Source organism: Chanodichthys erythropterus, chromosome 16 (assembly GCF_024489055.1).
Source record: "Chanodichthys erythropterus isolate Z2021 chromosome 16, ASM2448905v1, whole genome shotgun sequence".
Lineage (NCBI taxonomy): Eukaryota > Metazoa > Chordata > Actinopteri > Cypriniformes > Xenocyprididae > Chanodichthys > Chanodichthys erythropterus.
Genome location: NC_090236.1, coordinates 20,077,201 through 20,094,027, shown reverse-complemented (window position 1 = coordinate 20,094,027; position 16,827 = coordinate 20,077,201). Strand labels below are relative to the sequence as shown.

The 16,827-nt window shown below is 35.7% G+C and overlaps 1 protein-coding gene across 2 annotated transcripts in view; it reads right to left on the bottom strand.

Moving 5' to 3' along the window:
* The window catches only part of LOC137002630 (low-density lipoprotein receptor-related protein 8-like), a 124,881-nt gene extending 109,645 nt beyond the window's left edge, over positions 1–15,236 (bottom strand). For both annotated transcript variants that reach the window (XM_067362393.1, XM_067362394.1), the window contains exons 1-2: positions 15,117–15,236; positions 14,470–14,601 (exon numbers count right to left, since the gene is read on the bottom strand). In XM_067362393.1, coding sequence (XP_067218494.1) covers positions 14,470–14,601; positions 15,117–15,183 — 199 coding nt within the window. In that variant the 5' untranslated portion in view covers positions 15,184–15,236. The remainder of the gene's footprint in view (positions 1–14,469; positions 14,602–15,116) is intronic.
* Positions 15,237–16,827: the final 1,591 nt, after the last annotated feature.

The window sequence follows — 16,827 nt, the reverse complement described above, 5'->3', positions numbered from 1 at the left end:
AATGAACTATAGTGTCCTGCACCTACTAGTAAAAATATATCAAAAATCTCAAAAATGTCTGAATAATTTTTGGTTTGACCGTATGTGCCTTTCTCAACTGATGTTCGTTGTTCAAACTGCGTTTATAACGATATTGATTTTTAGAAGGCAGCTGTCTGACTCTGAGATGAAAAACATGAACGTGTTTTGCGTAGCATTAGCACTCACATTATTAACTGTTTGATAAAGTCAAGCAAACATTGTAAAGAGTGATACCTTTGTGCAGAGTTTACCTCAGTGAGTTGACTGAGTGGATCTCTGAGCTTGCGCGAGTGAGTGGAGGTGGGGCTAATTAGCATATTCATAGAGCATATTCATATTCATTAGTCCAAGCTTTACTCACCCTCAAGCCATTCTAGCTGCATATGGCTTTCTTCTTTCTGATGAACACAATTGGAGATATTTTAATAAATATTCTGATGCATCCAAGCTTTATAATGGCAGTGAACAGGGGTCATGAGAATGAGCTGAAGAAAGGGTCTCCATCCACATGCATCTGTCATAAACGTGTACTACACACGGCTCCGGGGAGTTAATAAAGGCCTTCTGAAGCGAAACGATGCTTTTGTGTAAAAAAAAAAAAAAAAAATAGCCACATTTAACAAGTTATAAAGTAAAATATCGAGCTTTTGTCAGACCACCTTCTGTATTAAACATACGAGGAAATTGTAAAATTCTTGCAGTTCAAAAAGCTTACGCTACATCCGACGCCTAACTAACTAACTAACTAACTAACTAACTAACGCAAGGTCAGTTCACACTTTCTTCGTAACTTAAATATGGAAGGCAGTCTGGCGGAAGCTAGATATTTTACTTCATAACTTGTTAGATATGGATATTTTTTTTACACAAACGCATCGCTTCACTTCAGAAGGCCTTTATTATTCCCCCGGCGCCGTGTGAAGTACACGTTTATGATGGATGGATGTGGATAGAAGCACTTTCTTCAGCTCATACTCGTGAACCCTGTTCACTGCCATTATAAAGCTGGGATGCGTCAGGATATTTATTAACGAAGAAAGTCATATACACCTAGGATGGCTTGAGGGTGAGTAAAGCTTGGGCTAATTTTCATTTGAAAGTGAATCCTTTAAGAATGTTTTTTTTGTGTGTGTGTGTGAATCTAGTTCCTGGAGTTCTGATGTTCTTACACATCAGTCACATGGACTATATTCAGTGGCGTACGGGACACCCCCAGCCCCCACGGTGCGTGGGGGCCCCCACCCTATGATGGGCCCCGTCGCAGATTCACCAATTTAGGCTAGACTACTTTATAGCCTTTGCTTCTTTTCTTTTTTTAAGAACTGAACTCAATTGACTAAAGATGAAAATAAAGCATCCAACTGAAGCCCAAAAATGCAAGCAGAAGATCATAGAAAATAGTGGTAAATTACCACAAAAGGGGGAAAAAATCATCACTGTTGTTTCCATCGCCATTTGTAAGGTAGCCAAGACAACAGCAAGCTTTGATGCGCTGTGTTACTGTTAGCGGATGTGTGCCGAGACAAATAAATATGTTCGGTCTTTGCTGAGACATTATTAATGTTATATTATTATTATTATATATGTTGCCCAAACGTATTTACCTAATGGTCAGCTACCGGAATGCCTGAAGTTCTTTTCCAAATGTAGCCTAGTATTCTTTTACTGTAACTACATGAATCATACATCATTTGATGCACCGATCAAAATTACTGAAAATATGCGGCCGAAACAGCAATTTACGAGCTTTACGAGAAGGGATATACGCAAATTTTTGGCTAACTTATAGACCAGCTAAAATATATTGTTAGATCAAATATCTTATCAATTAATTAAGTAATAAAGACATGCAACAAAGTAATAAAGAAATTTAATAAATCAATTTCGATTTCATAGTAAACATAGGTGACATTTAAAAAAAAAAAAAAAAAACGAAAGCGCCGGCGTGTTCTGATGGATTTTTTCCTCGTGACAGAAACAACTTAAAACAGGCCTTTCATCATTTTTGGCGATATCACAGACTAGTGCAAGACTACAAATGGTCTACTTTTATTTGTGTATGCTCACAATAACAACAAAACCTTGTACTTTTGTAAAATAAAATAATTAAAAAACAGGGTGCGCTTTCAGCTGTCTCTCTGCGAGATTCTTTCTGAAACTTCTCAAACATTAATTTAAACTTGGCGAATAACTGTACCTAAAAGAAAGAAACATCTCCATTTGATAAGAAATGTGTAGGTCTTAAATAAGAGGCGATCTATCCGCTGGAATGTGTTGTTTCTGAAATCATGGCCAGTGCTCGTTGCAGCTGTTATCCGTTCTCTTAGCGCTCCTTTGGTTTTAATGAGTAAATTAGCCTAAATATTTATTCCTGCCTGTATTTTAGTCTGCGATATCAAAATCACTAAACATTATATAGAACTATCATATTATTCAATAATAACATCAAACAAATCAATGCAATGATAATTCACCACATGATTCACTGTTAAATCAGTTTTTGTAAACTGTGGGGCAGATGGACTCAGGTGCACAACAAATTTTAACATATGACATCACTGCTTGTGGGAGGGGCCCCATCTCATTCTTTGCGGGGGGGCCTCACAGACTTTACGCCACTGACTATATTGTAGATTGAACATCAATTTACAGCTTTAACAAACCTTTAAGCAGTGGCTAGACTAGCATTACAATCATAATCAAGTACACTTTTAAAGTAAAACAACACTACTATTTTTAATGAGCATGGCTGACTTAGCATCAGAGAATGTTGGCAAACCCAAGAAGCTCTTTTTCACTTACATAATTAAGCCCGCTAGCAACAATTTGCCACAGTCGCAGACATACCGTTCCATTTAGCATTAAAACTAAATGGGTCAGTCAGGATTAGGTCATTTATATGGCTATGTTCTGCTGAGTCACAGTAAGTCAGATGTGCAAAGCAATGTAGTTTCTGGCTGGCTCTCATTAGCATATGCCCAATAAGTCAATATTGTGGTAATAAAGAGACAATAAGTAGTTAGATTGCTTTCCAGTGTGCTGCAGTGCCGCCCAAAAATCAAGAAGGCATTACATTGATGAAATGCTTATCTAAAATAGTCTGAAATGTTACACTGTGTCCAAACCCAATGGGACATCTAAGTTTTCAGAGAGAAGTAATTTATCTGTCCATACTAAAAGCAAAAATAAGAGGTGTGTATTAATTCATAATCAGAAACATGTTGCATTTCTACAGTAATGTGACACAGAGAGAGCATTTTTGTAGCTCAATATTATGGATTCCTGTTAAATCCAGTAGTTATACTGAATGGATGACAGACTAAGCCATCAGATATTGTGCTCTCATTAAAAAAAGACTGGAGTGAGTCTTTGATGTCTGCTGTGATATGGAGAACAGTCCCATTTTTACTGATCTCAAAAGAATTTAAAAATTCTGTCAGCACTGAGATATTGCATTCTCTCTAGTTTTTTGTCAGTTTCATCTCTATCGTTTCATTTCATATCAGTAATGAAACAATGAATTTCAAGAGGGAAAATTAATGTGAGAAGATAATAATTGGATCCTGAGCTAAATTTCCATTTTTGTATAAAATCTGAGAAATAACACAGATGGTAGTCAGTGGTGCTAAAAACACAACCATTCAGCATTGCTGTACTAATCTGTGCGTTATCGGGCTCTTAGTGTTACTGACTTTGAATGGCATAAGCAAATAACATGGATCATAGAATAATCACTGCAAATTATTTGTAATTACATGTAAGCAGCAAAACAGCACAAATGCTATAATCTTAACCTGTGAGTTCAGATGAACCCCTCTTTAACTCCATCTCAATGCAATTCCTTTACTTTCACAAAACCAAAACATATTTATTTATTGTTGAAAGAAAATTAAGCCTCATTTTTGCACTGATTGAAGTCGAAGTCTCAATGAGATAACAAGAAAAAACGATATATATCGACATCATGGTAATATTTGGGAATTTAAATTTACTGTAATATAGTAGAGAAGGTACTTTATAACAATGGGAATCATCATCATTAATGAAAATTACAATATATATATATATATATATATATATATATATATATATATATATATATATATATATATATATATATATGGGAATTTAAAATGCTTAACTGTCAGGAAAATAATGTCATAGTGTAAAAAGTCTTAATTGTCCTAAAAATAGGCTTCATTCTAACTTAATGCTTATTTCTTTCTTTTAGATTTTAAGGGCTGGATAATAACCTGCACATGTTTTCATCACATTCACCTTCAAACACATCATATGGACCTGACCCATAGCATCAGTCACCAGACACACAAAATGCATTGTGTATGCACCAATAACTATATATGAGGTAATTTATAGAAAACATTGAGACATCTGAATTTTATGGCCGCCTCTCACAAGACTAAATAAAATCCTATATGTAATCAGACGCCTACTGTCTGAAAGATTTTCTCCTACAGTATAAACAGCACCATTTACATTTATGCATTTGGCAGACACTATAATCCAAAGCGAGTATGGTGTGGTGGTCCCCTGTGTGTGTGTGTGTGTTGTTGTTGTTGTTGTTGTTGTTGTTGTTTTTGTTTTTACTTATTTTAGTTCAATGTAAATTCCTGATAATTTCCATTTGATATATAAACTCAGTTTTTCATTAACATTACTCTATCAATAAGCAGCCAGGACTATATTTTTGTATGAACTCACTGGCCACTTTATAAAGTAGACCCGGGTTGGACACCCTTTTGCCTTAATTCTTTGTGGTATAGATTCAAAAAGATGCTGGAAACATTCCTCAGGGATTTTGGTCCATATAGACATGATAGCATCATGCAGTTGCTGCAGATTTGTCGGCTGCACATACACATACTTCTGTGTTGTTTTCACCAAAGTCTGACCCTACCATCTGAATGTTGCAGCAGAAATCGAGACTCATCAGAGCAGGCAATGTTTTTCCAATCTTCTATTGTCCAATTTTGGTGAGCCTATGTGAATTGTATCCTCAGCTTCCTGTTCTTAGCTGACAGGAGTGGCACTCGGTGTGGTCTTCTGCTTTTGTAGTCCAACTGCTTCAAGGTTCAACGTGTTTTGCGCTCAGAGATGCTCTTCTGCAGACCTCTGTTGTAACGATTGATTATTTCTGTTGCCTTTCTATCAACTCGAACCAGTCTAGCCATTCTACTCTGACCTCTGGCTTTAACAAGCCATTTTCACATTTTCTCTATTTCGGACCATTCTCTGTAAACCCTAGAGATGGCTGTGCATGAAAATCACAGTATATCAGCAGTTCCTGAAATACTCAGACCAGCCCGTCTGGCACCAACATCCATGGCACGTTTTTGAGAAATTTTGAGAATCCTAAAAGATTTCTCTGATCCTAGGTCAATATCTGTAGTCTTTGATTGCTAGTTTGATATGTTCACCGACAGCCAATTAATGACCACTGCTATCAAATTTTTACCTCAGATGAAATTCTGCCAGTGTGATAAATTTTGGGGTGTGGCTTCTCCTGCGGCGACCGTCAAATCATACACTAATAGGGGCACAGAAAAACTTTTCTTTTTTTAAGACAAACCATGATCAAAATGAATGCTAAAGACTGCTTTTCTTTGCTAGCCATCACTTAAATCCTGCATGTAATGCAGCTCACAGTCACCGAACATATCAAGGACTGATGATATAAAACTCTGGACGAGTCTTATTGTGTGTATCAATTTTTAAAGGAGCACTCCACTTTTTTTGAAAAAAAATTTCCAACTCTCCTAGAGTTACACAGTTGAGTTTTACCATTTTTGAATCCAGAGCTGATCTCCGGTTCTGGCGGTACCACTTTTAGCATAGCGAGTTCATTGAATCTGATGAGACCAATAGCATCTCACTTAAAAATCACCAAAGAGTTTCAATATTTTTCCTATTTAAAACTTGACTCCTCTGTAGTTACATCATGTACTAAGACCGACGGAAAATGAAAAGTTGCGATTTTCTAAACCAATATGGCTAGGAACTAGGAACTTCCAGTGTAATAATCAAGAAACTTTATCGAAATATCGAAACTCTTTGTTCATTTTTGTGCGAGATGCTAACGGTCTAATCAGATTCAATGAACTATGCTAAGCTATGCTAAAAGTTGTACCGCCAGAACCGGAGATCGACTGAATGGATCAGAAAATGGTAAAATTCAACTGTTTAACTCTAGGGGAGTTGGAAAATGAGCCTATTTTCAAAAAAAGTGGAGTGTTCCTTTAAAGTGTCTTGATTTGCCATACGGTCTGACATTAATGACAACTGAGATCCTACAATGTTAGATGGCTTACAGCTAGGATCATGTTCAAACAGTCTAACAAGCAACAATCGTAAAGGACTATTACAAATTGTACAGCCAGTGTGAACCCAGCTTTAAATCATTTTTCTTCACCATTCTGATGCTCAGTATCATCTTGAAGGAAGATAGATAGATAGATAGATAGATAGATAGATAGATAGATAGATAGATAGATAGATAGATAGATAGATAGATAGATAGATAGATAGATAGATAGATAGATAGATAGATAGATAGATAGATAGATAGATAGATAGATAGATAGATAGATAGATAGATAGATAGATAGAAAGGTATATTATAAACATGCTCATACTGATTCTAAAATAATAATATTAATAATATTGTACAATATAATACAATAACAGAAAAAGCAATGTTATTTACAGTATCTATTATTTTTAATAGTCCCCTTACTGTTGGCCCATTAGTCAAAAGCTCCTCTGTAAACACTACCATGATCACAGGCACAGTGGTGCAGCTTTCATTTAACACAGTTGAATGGCATGCTCTAAAAGCCAGCTCACTCGCAGGTCATCGTTTCAAGATCATTTTGATTCATTTTGATGTGACCGAAAGTGATGATACACGAGTGGATGAGCTGTTTACTTTGCAATTACTCTGTCTGTTTCAACAGTCTGACCCAGATTTGTGGAACCTTTTTGAACATGATAGGTGAGCATTATCAAATTGGCAGGGTAATGTGCCAGACATAGCATGATTGCCTAGTTTTAAGGTGAACTTTGACCTGTATGTCGCTGTTACCACACCTAGAAACTTCATCCAGTGGTGTCGCGCAAGGAGAGGGTTACATAAGAAAGTGTTTTTACACACTATTTGACTTACATATGGGAAACTAGAACAAAAATGCCAACACATGCATCCCCACTTTGCCTTCAAAACAATATCAGCGTAACACATTTTAAGAGATTTTTAAGAACGTACAGAACAGATATGTGTTATGCATCCAACATAGGCTTATTGGAAAAACGTGCCTCTATCTACATTTTTACAAAACTCCAAATATGTACCATTATATACAAACCACTGCAGTTTCCAGGTGAAATGAACACTAGAGGCAGTAAAAAACCATCAACTTTTATTCTTTTATTGCATTCACTGGACATTTAACTTTGAAAGTGTTGCGAAAATGCAAGAGGTAACGTAATATCATTGTGCAGAAATGTCGCCACAGGCATGTTTTTCCAATGAGCCTGGTTTGTATGCATTGGGTAAATTGGTATGAGCCGATTCCGTGCTATTTCTTGATGTCAACGTTAAGCTCTCCTGCTCAGCATCCACTAATCTTCCCGCAGCATCACCCAGACTAATCACAGATAATGGGTGGATTTCAACCACTGAGTTCCTAATAGCCACATCGGGGCACTGGCTCATGAACCCAGATGACACAGGAGGGGAAAACAGAAGAGAAAAGACACCTCTCAGACTGATAATCTGCTGCAGGGATAAGGAGACTTGGTTAGCTCAAGACACTAAGCCCACAGAGGCCTAGTGCTCATTTCGTAGGATTCAAACTTTGGTAAAGGACACAGCATGGAGTTTCCTTTCTCATTTGGAAGACAATACTTTGAAACTAAAGTTCAAAATGCAGAGCCTCAGTCTATTAAATTGATAGTTCACACAAAACTGAACATTTTGTAATCATTTTTTCAACCTTATATCAGTCCAAATTTGTATGACTTTCTTTCTTCTGCAGAACACAAAAGAATAAAGATTTTGAAGAATGTTGGTAATCGGCCATCACTAGATATTGTTAAAAAGTTGTTATTTGGGGTTGTTTGGCACACAAAAAGTATTCTCGTCGCTTTATAATATTAAGGTAGAACCACCGTACTCAGAATGAACTGTTTTAAATAGGTTTTGAGTACCTTTATGGATCTTGAGAGTTACAATGGCATTGCTCCCTATGGAGGCCTCACTGAGCCATTGGATTTCATTCATCTTAATTTGTGTTCTGAAGATGAACGAGGGGCTTAGGGGTGTAGAACGACATGAGGGTGAGTAATTAATGACAGAATTTTCATTTTTGGGTGAACTAACCCTTTAATCTAAGCCCTGTCTGTGGAACCAGGCCATAATGTTTTGCATTTTGACAATTTTAAACATTTTCGCCCCCAAATTTCATTACTACATATTGCATTTAGTATATTTTCTTTCATTCGTTATTTTTAAGGATGATTCTTATTGTATTTCAGTACAAATATGGGTTTGTAATATTTAAAAAAATGAAAAAATAAATAAAAATAAATTATTTTAATAACTAAAGGCAGTACAACAAATGCTATCATGATACATAAATACATTAAATTGTATTACATTTATGCCATGTTATGGTAATGAGAATGAGACTTTGCATTGCATTGCAGTAATGGGAATTTGAGGGTAAAGTAAGTTATTTGTCCTAAAAATAATACCACAATTTTAAACATCCTAATAGTAGAACTAAAAAAAAAATTTGTGCACCATGTTGTGCACAAAAACCAGGGACACGTATTAAGAAAGCATAAATTGTGATTTCATGTTAATTTCATGAATTCTAAAGGGCAGCATGAGGGTGGAAAATAGATATGTAAATTCAATTATGTAACTGTTGAAAGTGCAAGAAACCTTCACTATAATTATATGTGATCTTCAAGCAAAACACATTAAATGTTTCAAAGTCTAAGCTGCTTCTAATGTATTTGTATGGCAGAATTTGGACAGACTTGTAATATTTTGTTAGGAAGGTATATACAGATCTCTAAAGATGAAAGGATCAGTAATGGTCTTTCAAGTAGTTAAAATCATTGGGAACGTCTCCTAAACACTATAATAAGAATGCAGACATCCCATGAGCCTTTTATCATTATTAGGATATTTGCTCTTCACAATCTGCTACAGAATTCATCCGGAGATGCTTTCTTTTCAATAACATTCTCTTGCACAGAGTCCAGGTCTAAAGATCACTGTTCAGTGTGGAGCTTATTTCTCAGTAAGCTCTGTTTTGAATTACTCCTGTTTTCTTATTCCTTCTAATTCTCTTCAAAACATCAAGTCTTACATCTTACTCTCCTCTGGTTTTGCTCTTTTATTCTGCTGGTCTCTACACAAGTGGTTTTTCACGATTGAGTGGGAGTCTGCACACAAAACAGGGCTCGCACTCAAGTCAAATACAAAAGATTTTTTTTTGGGAGATGGAGGGAAAAGCCTCTTGAGGTGCCCACAGCTGAGGGTTACAGCTGTGCCGAGGCTGTGTGGGGTTGCGGTGCTATGGTGATAGTAAAAGGGCTGTATTTCAGTATCACCTGCCTTAAGCTATTTGTTACAGTGTATCATTGGACTTCTTTGTAAGCATTCCCATTAAATTTCACATTCGGGATTGTTTGGAAATGTTTTTCTGCAGCAAGAAACACAGAAACGTACATGTACGTTTACATTATTATTGCCTTCCTGCCTCCTCTGTCATTATTGTTCTTACAAAAACACCTGCCAAAATTGGCACAGCTTTAAAATACATTTGAACACTTCACTCCTGACAAAAAGAGAATGCTCATTTCCACATACGCAACATGTATGGTGTAAAACTGTATTGTTTTATGAATAATTCTGGCAGGTTTCCTGCTCCTTGGATGATAATCATACTAAAAAGGAGGAAAATATCAAAGAAAAATTTGAGGGAATTACATAAAAAGAGGATAATATGTTGGATCAACAATATTGGCACAGCTCAACTATTTTTGATGCTGGGCCAGTTGTTAGGAACAAGGTATTGAAATTTGGATCAGGATCAAATGTCCATGTGTCCAGTCGTATTGCCAAAAAATATGATACTCGAGCGAGTAGAATGCAGAAATTACTCTACTCTACCGTATGGTGCTTCAGGAACCAAAATTGGGCCTAGAGTAACATTTCTTATCACATACATTTGAATATGGCTGCTGCATGTTCAAAAGAACAGCTTTATTTAAAATAAAAATCTCTTGGTAACATTATAAATGTCTTTACTCTCACCAAGTTTTACATTAAGCAAGCTGCAGAAATTACTATACTCTACCGTATAGTGCTTCGGGATCCAAAAATGGGCCAAAAGTAATAGTAATAAATATCTATGTTGGATTTCAAAGACATTTTTGTTTAGTTTTTTACACTCAATGCTAAAAAAGTAAAATCTTGGTCCTAAAGCAAAACTGCTGCTGTACCTAATATGCTGCTTATCACATTTATCACTTCTGACTCATTTTATTATTAATCATTTCATACTGCAGAAAGTTCAGCACGACTCAATAAGCTTGACAAATATGACTCATCTTCATGACACATGATCAAATGTCTGCATTTACCAATCTGCACTATAGAGTGGGCAGATCAGGAATCGTTTTAATCAGAAACGCATCACGCGATTCTACGTACAGTATATGTGTGGCCTTGTCATGCATTAGAGGTGGATATATAGACAGCGTGCAGATGAATCTTGGATTTGACATGGGGGTTGGGATGGTGGTGTAGGGGGAGGATAAAAGGGACAGGGGGGATGGGACAGAGGAGCATCAGGGGAATCTGTTAGGGCGGAGGTCAGCTGTGTCTGTGCCAATGGTTGTTTGAACAAGGTGTGGAATTATAGATCAGGATCAAGAATCTATTTATTTAGCTGTAACTCCAGAAAATCAAACACTAAGCAGGCTTATAAATATCTTCATTTTCATTCTGTTCTATATAAGAAATATAAATAAAATAATAAATATAATCACTATAAATACATATTTTTATTTCTTATCCTATACATACATTTTGATTGACCTAATTTTCTGATACAGGTTTTATGAACAAAGTGGAGGAAAAAACCTGACAGATAGGATCCCACAAGGATGTGTTACATTGCTTGGATGCAATAACTTCAGACTGCATGACTGGCCTTTGTTGAGAGCAATTGAAGGAGCAGTCAAAACGGTAAACTCAACAGGCGCATGATGCGGTGACACATAAATTGCTTAAGAAAACAAACACTCCTTTTGACCTGTTTTCAGCTTAGAGGCTCTAGAAATAACCCGATGCAATGAGGCAAGACACAAAACCTCTTAAAAGTAGGCGAGAAAGTTACTGTACAGAACACCCATGCATGGATTGTTCTTATACTGCAATTAACCATTTAATGAAAGAATGATGCGCAGAATGCCTTGCTGGATGAATTCCAAAGTTTTTTCTGCATAGTTTATGCTCCAAAAACAGTCAAATCAGATGCAATAAGTTTAAAATTTGGGTACTTCACATACTCTTTCAGTTACTGTAAATGTTCATTTACAGTTACTCTCTGCAACTATGAAACACATAAAATACACACGCACACTACTGTCAAAAGTTTGTGATCAGTGCTGTAGTCAAGACCACCTAAACCGAGACCCAGTCGAGACCAAGACCAGTGTGTGTCGAGACCAAGACAAGACCAAGACTTTGGGGGGTTGAGATTAAGACCACACTGTAAAAAAATCCCAGTAAAATTTACGGTAAAAAAACGGCAGCTGTGGTTGCCAGAACTTTACCTTAAAAAATACAGTAGCAACGTAAAAAAAATCTGTTAAATTTACGGTAAAATAACGTATTTCATTAACTGATATAATGTTAATTTACCAACCTAATGACGTACTAACATCTGTTTTGTACCTTTATAATACACTGACAGTCACCAAACACAGTGGTGATAAGAGTCACATGATGAATCAAAGTTCATCACAAGCAGCTTTTCCACAAGCCGAGGAGGATAAAACTAATATATAGAAGGTGTACACAGTGTCATTCACACACACACTAAACACCATCATGGTAACATGCATGAAATTTTAAAAATGCAATAAACATTAATTTAACAACATTAGATGTAACATAAAACCCTAATGTACTTAACTTATTTAGAAAAAAATGAGAAAAACTAAGAAGAAACAGTTATTTCAACGAAAATATATCAAATGTGAAGTGTCATGCAGGGAATTGTGGGAATGTCAATTTACGTTTTTTCACTGTAAATTTTACAATTAATTGTTATTTTTCACTTCCAAAAACGGTGAATTTAACGGTATTTTACCGTAAAATTACATTAAATGTACCGTTAGCTCTAGTACAGTTATTCACCGTACATAGTACGGAAACTTTCTGTAAACCAATTGACAGTTTTTCACCGCAGCATTTTTACAGTCTTTTACTGTTAAAATTACGGTCATTTTTTACAGTGCAGATTAGCACTCCTCAAATTCATCTGAAAGATTCACATCTACTGCTTGAGAAATGTCTTATTTTAATCAATAATTACAATTAGAATAATAAGACACTATATAGAGCCGTTACCAATCAGTTGAAATCACTAACAACAAAAATTCATATTTACACTGCAGAGGTGGAACAGAAGTTGCATCTGAATTGGTACAATTACAAATGCATAAATAATGTTGAGATTAATGTTTTAAAAAATAAAATTTTGTTTATTGAACATTTGTAAAAAATAAATAAATAAATAAATAAATAAATATCACGTTTGTAATTGTGCTCAGTTGTGGTCTTGACCGGTCTTGAAATAAAATCCTGAGTCCTCTTGGTCTGAGACCAAGACAAGACCAAGACCAAGACCTTCTAAAAATGGTCTTAAGACCGGTCTTGAGACAAAGACAGGTCTCGAGTACTACAACACTAGGTCAGTACTTTTTTAACACTAAGTTAACACTATTTTTAGTAAGGAAGCAATAACTTGACCTAAAGTGACAGTAATGACATTTATAATGTTACAAAGGTTTTCTACTTCAAATAAATGCTGTTCTTTCTGTTCATCAAAGAATCCAGAAAAAAACGTTCAGTTTCCACAAAAATATTAAAGGGTTAGTTCACCCAAAAATGACAATTCTGTCATTTATTACTCACTCTCATGTCGTTCCACACCCATAAGACCTTTGTTCATCTTCGGAACAAAAATTAAGATATTTTTGATAAAATGCAATGGCTCAGTGAGGCCTCCATAGACAGCAAGATAATTAACACTTTCAAACTGCAAAAGTCAAGAGAACCATTGAAATTTAGAAACATTTATAAACACTTATGACGTAACGAAGCCTCGTTTACTGAAATCATGTGACTTTGGCAGTTTGATACATGCTCCGAACCACTGATTCGAAACAAAAGATTCATAAATCTTCCAAGCTTCATGAAGCAGTGTTTTGAATTTGCCCATCACTAGATATTGTTGAATAAAGTCATTATTTAGTTTTTTTTGGTGCACAAAAAGCATTCTAGTCACTTCATAACATTACGGTTAAACCTCTGTAGTCACATGACCTGTTTTAAATACATCTTTAGTACCTTTCTGAGCACTAAAAGTGCTAATTATCTTGCTGACAATGGAGTCCTCACTAAGCCATCGGATTTTATCAAAAAATATCTTAATTTGTCTTCTGAATATGAACTAAGGTCTTACGGATGTGGAACGACATGAGGATGAGTAATTAATGACAGAATTTTCATTTTGGGGTGAACTAACCCTTTAAGCAGCACAAAAATTTTCAGTGTTGATAATAATAAGAATTGTTTTGTTTTTTAGCAAATCATTATATTAGAATGATTTCTCAAGGATCGTGAAGACTGAAGACTGGAGCAATGGCTGATAAAATTCAGCTTTGCCATCACAGGAATACATTATTATTAATTTAAAAGGTTAAAATAGAAAACAGTTATAATTGACCCCAAACATTTGCTTAGTGGTGTATGTATACATGTTTCTACTTGTACAAAAATCGAATGTGAAGAATAACTGAAGTGAAGAGTGTGACAACAACTATCCCGTTACTCCTATTCACTAGCATGAAAAGAATTAGAAAAGGCTTTTTAAATCATTGATTGTGGCTTAAATGCTTTTTTTTCTTGTGTTGTTTAAGCCGTTACTAATGCACAGCGCAAACATCAGTTTAATCAAGCGCAAAGTTATTATTTGAACAGCTCGAAAGTCACTAAACAAAGAATTAAAGCTCATGCGTGTGGGCTCATTTTTGTCTGGTCTTAATATCACTGCTGTTGACATCTCGTTACGCACGACTGCTGTTTTCACAAGTGTGTCAGAGTGAGTAAACGCTACTCACGGCAGTTCTCCTCATCGCTGTTGTCAGAGCAGTCATCATCATCATCGCACCTCCATATGGTGGGAATGCATCTCTTATTGTTACACTGAAACTGTCCATCCTCGCACTCTGTCTCAGTGCCAGTTTCGGTACCTGAGAACGACAGTGAAGAAAATTACAGTCGTGTATTCCACTCAATGCAAGACAACCTGCAACCATCACATGAAAGGAGCGCAATTTATCTACTACTGCACAATAACACATGACTGAACCGAGCAAATCCAAACACGATGTGCTTTGACCAGCAATTCTATTACTACACGCGCACTTCAAAGAAGCCATGACAAAGAAAATCTTTCTTTCTTTCAGTGCTATTTCAGACAAATAAATTTTTTTTCTATTAGGATGGTGATGCTCATGAAACAATAAATCATATGCTGCCACATCATCAACCTTTAATATTTTACTCGTTTTGCGAACTAGCTTTTTAATTAAGTGTTATGTGTGTGTTTACAGGCAGAAATGTGGAAACACAAGGCTGCAATGTGCCCGTGTAGAATCAAGTGTAGTCTCGCGCATCCACGAAATAACCAACACAGCATCATTCACTCCGTCTATTAAAAAGGCTTCTGATAATTTCATGTCCAAACAAAGAGAATACAACAAACCTTTTGCTGAGTAGAATTCCGAAAGTAAAAACTGAAAAAATATTAATTTCCCAATTTCTGTCCACATTTCCGAAACGGGTTGGAGTGTTCATCCACAAACAAAAGCGTGTCCGGATGGCGTCGCTCCTTCACTGAATCTCCAATAGATTCACTGGCAATTTGAATCAATGACGACATCAAACGTAAGCGAGTATGAATAACTGCACTGAAGGCTAGTGTGCTATCAAACACCATTTACTACAAAATGAGGCATGGTGGAGTCAAAACAATATAACAGTCACGGTATTATTAACACTGTAGGGATTTGTAACATAATTTCAAACCCTTTACCCCAAATTTATTTATTTGTTTATTTTGTTTCATTTAAGTTATATATTTTACATATAAAAACAAATATTATATAATTATTTTTTAAAAGAGTTACTTGCAACTATTAAAGTGAGTGGTTGGTCTAGATTTTTGGCAACATAAATTTCACTATATTTGTTCATTTGACTGATGCTAACTAACATACATTGCAATTCATTCAGTCTTTATTATATAGTTTTCCCTGTGAATTTCCAAACAGATACATTGAAAACAGACATTGAGTGCATGGATAGTTAAAGCATTAGTTCACTTTCAAATGAAAATTTCCTGATAATTTACTCACCCCCATGTCATCCAAGATGTTCATGTCTTTCTGTCTTCAGTCAAAAAGAAAATAAGGTTTTTAATGAAAACATTCCAGGATTTTTCTCCATATAAGTGGACTTCAATGGCCTCCAAATGGTTGAAGGTCAAAATTACAGTTTCAGTGCAGCTTCAAAGCGTTCTACATGATCCCAGACGATTAATAAGGTCTTATCTAGAGAAACCAATTGCTCACTTTTTAAAAAATAAATAAATAAATAAATAAAATTGTATACATTTCATCCATAAATGCTCATCTTGAACTAGCTCTCTTCTTCTTCTCTATTTGAATTCCAGCAGTGTAGACACTGCTAAGTGTATTACTGCCCTCCACAGGTCAAAGTTTGAACTAAATTGTCATATACAATATGCAAGTGCAAGTATAAAACAATTAGTTCAAACTTTGACCTGTGGAGGGCAGTGATACACTTCGCAGTGTCTACACTGCAGGAATTCAAATGGAGAAGAAGAAGAGAGCTAGTTCAAGATGAGCATTTATGGTTAAAACGTATATAATTTGTAATTATACGTGATGGTTTCTCTAGATAAGACCCTTATTTCTATTCTGGGAGAATGCTTTGAAGCTGCGCTGAAACTGTAATTTTGACCTTCAACCATTTGGGCTCCATTGAAGTCCACTATATGGAGAAAAATTCTGGAATGTTTTCATCAAAAACCTTAATTTCTTTTCGACTGAAGAAAGACATGAACATCTTGGATGACATGGGGGTGAGTAAATTATCAGGAAATTTTAATTTGAAAGTGAACTAATCCTTTAAAGCCGCGCACACACTATGTAAATTGAATGTAAATTGATACTTATGACTGATCGCGCTCAAACGCGTCCAGTCAGAGCCAGTTGCGTTCAGTATGCGATTACAGTCGGTGTTCAAATTCCATGTGTAAGTATATAAATCGGCTCCAGTCGAAGGAAACAATCGGTATGAGTGTTCAGTTCAGTCTTAGAATGTTTCAGCTAATCGTTAGGTGTGTCCCCGGCTTAAGGGTACATTACTATGTTTACACGACAACAATGTAC